Source organism: Corvus cornix, chromosome 3, assembly GCF_000738735.6.
Source record: "Corvus cornix cornix isolate S_Up_H32 chromosome 3, ASM73873v5, whole genome shotgun sequence".
NCBI classification, from domain to species: domain Eukaryota; kingdom Metazoa; phylum Chordata; class Aves; order Passeriformes; family Corvidae; genus Corvus; species Corvus cornix.
Genome location: NC_047056.1, coordinates 29,860,748 through 29,870,913, shown reverse-complemented (window position 1 = coordinate 29,870,913; position 10,166 = coordinate 29,860,748). Strand labels below are relative to the sequence as shown.

Below are 10,166 nucleotides of genomic sequence, written 5' to 3'. Positions count from 1 at the left end.
GACATACCCTACTGCATTCCAAATCCTGCTCCTACCATATGGTGCACCCCTGTGTGTGTCTGTGTGCAGGCAGAATTTCATCATCCCTCATTTCTCAGGCTAAAATTGCCCTGAGCCACAGCAACTTGCTGAACTGTACAGCAAGTTAACAGACATCTAAACCAAGCCCTAAAGTAACCCTCCCATGTCCATCTGAGTGAGGGCATCAAGAGCTGCAAACTTGAAAGTTACTGCCTGTGTTTGTTAGAGTGAATCAACAGGTTGCTCTGCAGGTCTCTGACTGACCTCAGATACAAGGTCAGTCACAGCAGACACTGCTTAATCAGCTGGCTTTGCTCAGAAATATGATAAGGGAGGGCAAGGCTGGGAGACACAGCTCCCATTGGCAGTCTCTGACAGCTCCCTTTTATTGCAAAGCAAATGGTAAGGAAGATTATAGGTGAGAAACGTGCTCAGCCACCGACAGCTGGACTTTATTTCTGCACGTCATTTATTTGTGTAATGGCATTGCACAGTTGTTCCAGATGTATGTACAGCTACATCCTTTAAAACAGATCATTCAGGTCTCATGTAACTTCACTGAGCTTAGCAGCATGAACTATGTTCTGCAGTTCTGCATTGCAGCTGGCATCCTCAGGGCTCTCCAGTGGCAATCACTTTGTAGGTGCCTCCATGCTCTATTTAGCAGCTAGTGACCTCAAAATTGCTACTAGCTACTCAGCAGGTGAGCACTTGGGATTTGGGGCCAGGATTTCAAGGCTCTGCCCCACCTGAAATGTAGCTGCTATGTACCTTGAGTTGAATCTTTTTCAGTCTCTGCCAGTAGACTTGTCCCACTCGGTGCAACTATTTAACATTCACAGGAGTGGATCCTAAACCACAGGTTTTCACAACCCCCACACCTTCAAAAGTGAGCTATAGATAGAACCACTGGCTCTCTAATTCTGCAACAAATATTTAGCAAAGGAGACTGAGAAAGACCAACTTCCATTTAGCCTGGGGCCTTTACTATCACATAGACTCAAATCCTTTGATTTTAATCACACAGAAATACGAACACATGTTGCTTTAACCTAAATGACTTCCCTAACCATTTAGCTGCTGGCTGTTTTAAGGTGTCTCTGTTGGGTTTCTACAAACAGAAAAGTGGCAGGTAGATGTTTGTCTCTGCCAAAGAAATTGTGGCTGAATTCTATGTGGAAATGCCAGTCAGCTACTTCTGTATTTATCCTTTGCTGTTTTCACTTCTGCTTGTTTTTCAAGCTCACATGGACAACTCCTTGGTACAGAAATGTTTCTAAGTACTGCCACACATTATATGAGGAACACGTTTACCATTCTTAGGGCTAAGGGCTCCACTATGGGACAAGTCCATCTAACACCAAGATGTTCTTATAGTGCCTGAGAACTAACAAGCATTCAGACTCATGAGAGCTAACGTGCCGACACCTTGTGATGGCAATTCTTCACACCACTGGCTACTGCTATCCAAGCACTGGACTATTCTTTTGCTTCCTATTGTAGTAATTCCCTAAGGACTAAATCCACATAAAGATTTACACATGTAGTGATTCATGAAGCAAGGGAGAGGGTAGCTAATAGTTCTCTACCTCACAGCCAAGTTAATAATTTATGAGCAGTGAAACAGCTTCAAGAGTGGCTGAGATGGCCTGCCCATGAACCTTAAGTAGATGGCAATCATGTCAAACTGCTGGCCTGCCCTACCTAAGTCAGAATAAAGACTTGAAAATGGATCCCTCCTTCCCAGATACCAGTCCCAAGCACTTTATTTCAATTTTTTTCAAGACAGAGCACTGGCTTTACACTTAACATTTGGACCTAGTCCAGACAAAGGCACTTCACTATGATTAAAAGGGGGGTTCACCTGTTTGGCTTTTTTTTTTTTTTTTCCCTAGTTAGTTTTTTAAATTTCTTGGTTAGCTCCTTTAATCGTTTTCTGGATTCAGTGAATTTCTCTGTTAGCTACTACATGCATAGCAGGGAATATTGTACCATTGTCCTGAGAATTAGAGGTTATATAAGGGTGATGCAGATAGAGTGGTAAATGTCTTTATTTGTGAAATCATGAAGAAATTCTGGGACAGGTTCTAAACTTCAAAAGTTTTAGTCCAGAGTGATAACAAGAGCGTTATGCAGTACACTCTCTTGTGGCTACTAGCTGTCATCAATAATTTTATATCACATCAAAAGATATCCTCAGATTCAATCCTTCTGCCTTCAACTCATTGCTCAGCTGAAACATTTTGTTCTGAACTCAAAAGGCAACACTATCATGGAACAAATAGCAATAACATTCAGAGCTGCTGGATCTCAAGAGAGATCCATGGGGAGAACTATTTCCTGCTCAGTTCCCAGGGTCACTCGTTGCTGCCTGGCACTTCCTAGATAACTACAGCTAGCATTCTCTCAAAAGGAAGACAAACTTGTGTGAAGCCATCACCACCTTCCTTCAGGCTTTTCCTGAAGATCTGAAGTGTTGCCATTCCTTCAAATTCTCCACATGCCAAATGAGCTTGCAGCATGGCTGCAGCCTGCAGCTGACAACAAAAGCTTCAGCTTTCCAGTACATTACAACCAACCTGAAAGCAAACCAACCACCTGAGACTGTCTGGACCCCTTACTCCCCTTGTGGTAAAGACCAGGAGATCAGAACTGGAGCAAATACTGGGGACTTCTCAGCCCTCCTCAGAGATGGGATCCTATAGTTAACACCATTAAGAGAATAGAGCAGGAAAAGTAGTTCCTGCAAACCCTCTGCTCCTGCCCCTTCTCTTTGCACTACATACAGTCCTGGTCCCAGCACAGTAGAGAAGACTCTGCTATGTGTAATTCTTCCTGGCACAGGAGAAGGGTTTGAGCACACAGGGGAAATACAAGAGGATCAGAGCTGAGTTTGGCTCAGGAGTTTTGAGGAAACTAATGTAGGATTAAAGTTGGTTAGAGCATGGTGCTAATAATCCCAAGGTTGCAGGTTCAGTCCCAGTATGAGCTATTTACTTTAGAGCTGGACTGGATGGTCCTTGTGGGTCCCTTCTAACTCAGAATATTCTGTGATTCAAGATTAAGAACACTGATTAGACAGAAGCAAGACCAGAAGAAACAACGAGAAAGAAATGGTTTATGAAGAAAAAATCATGAAATATTGTTTTATTTGCTGGGAAAGCAATGGGAGCCATATGGGGAACGTGCTGTAGGAATTAACATGACCATAATATAATTTGGAACACTAGCAGCACCTTTTCTTTCTCTCTTTCACACAAACACAGACATGCAGTGTTGTGCACTGCAGTAACAGTTCAAAATTCAAAGGGCAGACATAGAAATGTATGATTTTTGGAATCCCTGGACTTAAAAGTGCTGTAAGACTTAAAAGTCCTCTCATCCAAACGGTGTCAACACTTCGGTCTCCTTATTAAGTAATATCTGAGATATGGCTTTATTTTGGGTGCACCCAAATGGGTTGTGTTGCATTAAAGTTTTGTCTTACATCCACTGATTGCTAAGGAGAAATTCTCCCTTATTTTGAAGCCCCAAACTAATCAAACTCCTCATTGTGCTTTGTTGACGGCAAAAAACCATATAAACCAAGCAGCCAAGCACTCATTATGATACTTTCAGTACATCAGGCAGTCACCCACCCCACTTGCCTTCTAGGAATATATTTTTCTGTACTATACTTTGTAAAAATTGCATTTTTATGTTCTAACCAAAGCTTAATCAATTTTTTTTTTAAACCTATATTTGGAAGGCACCCTGTTTATCAGTTTGAGGTGTAGAGGATCATTAGTACCACAGTACTACTCTAAGTCAGCAGATCCAAAAGAGTAGTGGGTAAACTGAAATATTTTAAAAACAGCTTTGCAACTCCAACCTGTAATAGAATTACATATCAAGTAACAGCAGCTGTGGTACACTCATGACTTTTAGATCAGTGGTTATTCAAATTAGGTTATGTCTAATTTTTAATTATATTGAAAGTTCCCTCAATGACCCATTTCTCATTTACCATAGTCAGCTGGGCAAATGCTGCCTCGCTGGACTTCTCCTTGCCTCAGTTAATCCTTCCTTTTCGATCCTATCCTTACTGTGTTCAGTTTCCACACCTGTATCTTCTTTACTTTTGCCTCTGGTGGCTGGTTTGTACATCCCTTAATTTATGCATTGGGCCTTCCTATTCACTCAGATATATGAATGTCTGCAGCATGTCCATAATCACTAACTAAAAACAGTTGGATTCATTAATTTAAGACATAGCTTTTAAAGGCACTACCAAAAAAAAAAAAAAAAAAAAGAACCTAATCAAATTTGATAACCAGGTTCCTTAGGAATGAGTAATAAACTCCACAGCCTTCTCTCCTCAAAGTTTTCTTTTCTGTTATTTTCCTTCTCTTTCTGTTTTTATCTGTTATAGCTTTCTTTGGTAAGCATGCTCTTGTTTTAATTTAGAGATTTTGGAAACTTGTATTACTCAAGAACTAAATCTTATGTTCCAGTGATTTTAACTCAGTACCAGCAAAGATACAGGTTACATATTACCATAAAATTAAAACATTTTCAAAGCCTCTCTAACTTACACTGCATTGCTTCTACCCCAAGAGGTAGCTCCAGCACCTAGACACAAGCACTATAGATCTATCAATTTTCTACTGGGAATGTTTTCTTGTACAGCTTCCCTTAAAAATAAAGGTACCTTAGCTCAAAATTTGAAAGGAAATAAAAGTTTTGAAGACCACATCTTCATTTATATTAACACAAACAGTTTAAGAGTACGATAATCCACATTGCTACTGTCTCCATGACAGCTTTTCAATGGCTCTTACTGCAACACACATTGACTTAAGAGGTACCAGAGATCCTCTCTACCTCTTTAGTACTAGCTCAAATGTTTATCAGTTTATCTCTGAAAAAAACCCCCACACCCTAAACATCCAGTTAAATCTCACTCCTGAGAAATGAATACTTTTCAGGGCACAGATACTGTCCCATTGTAATCACCCATCTTTCTGAGAAACCTCTGAATCTTGGCCCAGGACCATGCAGCATGACAGCCACCCAGATGTTCAGACCCAATTCTAGTTCAACTGTAAATTTCCACATACTTATTTGAGATATTAAAAAGAGAGACAAAAAAAAGAAGAAACATTCTAAGACCAAAAAGGTGCTCAGAGGCAATCACAAAAATTATCTGCCCTGATGCTACCTCATCCCCAGCCAGGACTACTGGAAGGGGACACACTATCAAGCACACAGTTCCCTAGGACATGGCACAACAGTACTGAAACAGATCATTTGTTTATTGCATCCACCTTTTCCATCAGCCAGAATATTTATTTACATGGATGACAGGCTCATATTATAAGACCTAAATACATTAAAATTTTGTCCTAATTCAACTGGTAAGTAGCCATCTGTACCAAAGCCTCTACTTTAGAAAGGGTAAACCAAAATGAGGTTTGCCTTACCTGACATGTGTCAGAGATGAAGCATCAAATCCTTCTTCTGGTACTTGTAGGCAGGTAGATAACATTGACAGGAGGCTATACCAACCTGAAAAGCTGAACATTATTGCACATTTTTGGAATGGCACAATGGTATCTAACATATGGACAAGACACCCTCCTTCTCCCCAAATAATTGTACTTGCTCTGTACCACCCTTATAAAGTGCATCTCTGACTGTGAGATAAAAAATAATTAGCATCTACAAATTGTAGGAAGGTGTACCACACCTGCTGACACTGCAACCTCGATGTTAATGGAGACAATGTGATCTCTGGACATCATCTGGTCAAATGCCCCTGCTCAAGTAGGGTCACCTAGAGATGTCTTTTGAAGATCTCTAAGGATGGAGACTCTACCACCTCTCTAGGGAATATGTGCCAGGTCATCCTCATCAAGAAGTGTTTCCTGGTGTTCAGTTTCTGCCCATTTCCCTGTCACAGGGCACCACTGAAAAAGCACCTAACTCCATCCTCTTCACACCTTCCCTGCAGATATTTAGACACATTGATGACAACCCCCTGAATCTCCTCTAGGCTAACAAATTTCAGTTCTAAACTGAGCTGAGATATAAGTTGTAAGATGAGATTTCATCAGCCATGCACTGCAAGTAAAATGACATCCTGGAGTTTTTTTGAAGCCACAGACCATCATGGGAAAAGAGCCTCCTTGTTCTAGTCTAGGGACCTCAAAATATTGTAGTCTACTAGACAAAAGCTGTGCAGTTCTGAGCACTCTGTACTATGTTGCTGTAACATCCTGTTACGGACTTCTGGACACATCTCTCCCCAAGGGGTAAACATCTCTTTTGGCCCAGCGAAAGGAGCCATAAGAAACACTGAGGCTGAAGCCAGAACTTGTCCTTGATGTAGGGGAGAAAGGCCCCTCTCTATTCTCTTGCTTCAAGGGATTGATTTCCTGGGAAACTGTAGAAAGGTCAGAAGCACATTATGCTCTGTGTGATTGTGAAAAAGCCTCTGGAGATTGATGTTACATAAATATTTATGACTACCACTACTAACCAAACCTGTTTCCAACCTCTGCTCTTCCCAAGGAAGAAAACAGGATAATAAGGAAAAATTCACTTGTGAAGAATAAATAGCAGCAGTGGAAGTCTAATTTGAAATTACTAATGAAAACTGCATACTTATCCGAACAGAAAGATATAAAAAAAAAAAACAAACAAACCACCAAAAAAACCCCAAGGAGCATCTGTAATTTTCCAGTGCAGACTACAGAAGACTGCAAGTCAGCTGTGACAGAATGCTTTTGTTTTCTTTATTTTTCCCTTGAGAAGATAACCTTTTATATTTTGGTATAGTAGACACATTGATGATGCTGTTTTTGTGATGCTGCAAAATTCCACTTTCTTCTCATCCCCCTGGGAACAAATTCATTCATATCATTTAACCACAACACATCTTTATAAAGAACAGAAAGACCAGAGGCACAGCACTTTGTGAGGACTCAGATCTAACCTTATCTATTGTCCACATCAAAAGCTAGCTGAGAGGAATTGTCAATAAAAGGATATTCATGAGAGACAACATGCTAATTCATTGTCAGAGAGCCCAGGCAGAGATAGTATTTGACTCATTTATTCCTAAAATTTTTGGTGATCCAAGATCCAAGCAAGCACTAGCAGCTCTGGAGGTATGTGTGGCTTGCCAGCAGTTCCGACGTGTCTCCCATAAAACATGGCATATCAGACTGTGGGTGGCAGGACTCTGCTGGTGGTGAGATGCTGGGCAGCAGGGCTGCAGAAGGAAGGGACTCAGAAAGGATGCCTAGGGCAGGTATGAGGCATCTTGAGACCCAGCCACATGCCTAAGTCTGTGGCTGAACCCTCACATACAGTGGAAGCATTGAGATCTGCAAAAGGTTTTTATCCTTTTTTCCCCAAGACTATTCTTTGAGTTCCTCTCCCTTTTATCTCTCAGAAATGTGTATTAGCTGCCCAAAGGCACGCAACTCTGTTTGCTGTTCCGTGGGACCAGGGTGCCTAAACTTCTGAAGTACTTTTGAAGACCCCGTCCACAGTCTAAAAATACATGGAAATATGAATTAAATGAGATTAATACAGTAGACATTCAAAGTCAAAAGAGGAAACTCTTCTCAACTCTTTCATAAGCCTTCTCATCAAAGAGTAGAGTTAGTAGAAATTCCCAGAGTCTGTGACATTTCTAGTAAAAGCTGAAATAGATTTAGTATAGTCATTCCCGTGCTTTGATAGTAGTAACTCCTGTTAACTCCTGGGCATCCAGATTTTACAATACATTTAATACTTACTAAGTTTTGCACATGAAAAAGGGTGCAAAGGATATGCATTAAAGGGCATCACATTTTATGAAATGGAACTGTAATTTACTCATGTTGAAAGAAACACACTTTGTTCTTCATGTAGGCCAGTAAAACCTACATGGTGTATCCATCAGCGAAAATAAGCAAGATGAAACATAGAAGAAACAGAAAAGTTTATGCTAAAGGCTGTTAAAGAAATCACCCAATTTTCAAAAATTTGAAATGTATTTATTTTGCATCAGTATGATCCAAGAGGTCCACTGTCTCCCTACCTGATCTCTGCTGCCCATTCAAACAGTATTTGAGAGAACATTTACTACTGTGCAATCAGAAGAAGGTCAACAAACTAAATTTCATTCAGCTTATCCCTTTCCTGCACTTTTCCTGTAATCAGTTCCACCAGATACCAACACTCAGACTGGCCTATTCTGGAAACACTTCTTTCACATTATATGTTTCAGAACTTGTGTTCATGAAGACTGCAAACTTTTCACTCACTCCATTTCTGTGAATATAGCTATGGATATTTCTAATACCTCAGTCCCATAATTCCAACAGACTCTGTTTTCAGTCTTTTCTCTACCAACCACATGGAATCTTGGTTCATTGCAAAAGCTGAAGGCTCAACCAAATACTTCATTCTGGTTTGCTGCTGTGGTCAAATTTTCAAAGTTAATGCTTAGGATGCAAGTAGCACAACAGGAATAAGAAAATGAGAAGAATAGATAATGAAAGACAAATGGCACCAGGAGTGACTCTGTTGCACCTTTATAAGTGACATAATGTATCAAAAGATTTTTGAGAATTTAATGGAACTAAAAAAACCCAACCAAGTTCTTTTTCATGACTGACACAAAGGCCAAATAAGCATGTCGGGCATTCCACAGATCAAAGACAGTTGTGATTATATATAAGATGTTAGGTAGAACAGGTACCCTAATCATTTATGACATGAGAAGTTCATCAAAATAGCATCTCTTGATCATAGAAGTTGAAGAATATTCAGTCTGTTTCTAGATTAGAGTAGCCCTTGTTAATACTGGCCATAGGAAAATGGTGGAACCACTGACACTTAAAATTGCCTCTAGTCCTCCTTTTCTGACTTCCAAGATGTGGCAAAATACAAATCTAGCTAAACGAACTGTCACATTTAGCTGATGACATTTGGTCTACAAAATACTTTACAAAGGATGAACCCACAGACGTTCTGACGTAAGGAACACTTACTTACTTCTGAATACCACTTACTGCTGAAGTACTTAGTCTCTTTCTATTAGCAGACTTCTGACATAGAAATTACTTTAAAAAAATGGAATGGTCTGTTTCGACCAGGCACCTCTGCCTCATTGCCATCCCTGTACAAATGATCAGAGAGCAAAAGTTTGTTACCACCTTTCACAAGCACAAGTACATAGGCGATGTTGCACATTTGCCATGACTGCCAGATAGCTTTAAACAGTGCTTTTCATTTCTTTTGGCAACATGCTGTTTATTTCCCACATTAAATGCCACTGGCTTTTCTGGCTGTGGCATTTGCAAAGTGCCATATGTACAACTAGAGGCTGCAAGAACCTTGCATGCAAAGAAAAAGACAACAGCTAGTGTTGCTCATGGATGTAAAAGTTTACCTCATAGATTGAGGTGGGAGGGCAGATAATATTCCCATAAATCTACTTTTGGCTTAGAGTCCTGTTGGTAATTCTTGGTGGTGCTGCAAATGAAATGTTCTGTTGTCATTACTCAATTCAGAGCAGAAGCATTTCAAGCTCAATAAGCAAACTTTCACCCCATTCACAGGTCAGGGCAGCTCCACTTACACATTTCTAAATGGTTTGTCTCTGGTGCACTAAAACCCACAAGACACCAAGGGTATTTTTCTTCCCTAGAGGGCTTCTGTAGGAGCTGTGTAGGAGTGAGATTCAACCGGTCCTTTTGTTTTTGTGTCTTTGTCACTGCAGGTTTCCGCACTGTGAAGTCCAGTCATACTATTTTTGTTACCATCCATTAAGTCTTCTGCCATCTCCTTGTTCTTCTTGTTGCATTGACAGAAGTCACTGGAGCTCTCTAGAAGGTTGATGCAAAATTTGATAACCAGTGCTAGCCAGGCCATCCCAAAGAGGATCCACAGAGAGATTACATTCTTGTACCAGCCTGGATAGGTGCGATCTGGGTTCATCCCTACAACAGAATCACCCAAAACATTTCTACATTGGATCAAGAGTGCCTCAAAGAAGACATTACACATAAAGCAAAGACAGTTGAAATATCACTTAATACTAGTGATTTCTATATAAAACACAAGTATGCCATCTACTTAGCATGTGAACAGGTGTTTTAAGTATGTTT

General features: G+C 40.3%; 1 protein-coding gene across 2 annotated transcripts in view; it reads right to left on the bottom strand.

Moving 5' to 3' along the window:
• Positions 1-8,026: 8,026 nt before the first annotated feature.
• Positions 8,027-10,166, bottom strand: part of KCNK17 (potassium two pore domain channel subfamily K member 17) — a 30,736-nt gene continuing 28,596 nt past the window's right edge. For both annotated transcript variants that reach the window (XM_039569522.1, XM_039569521.1), the window contains exon 5: positions 8,027-9,998. In XM_039569522.1, the coding sequence (XP_039425456.1) occupies positions 9,703-9,998 (296 nt within the window). In that variant the 3' untranslated portion in view covers positions 8,027-9,702. The remainder of the gene's footprint in view (positions 9,999-10,166) is intronic.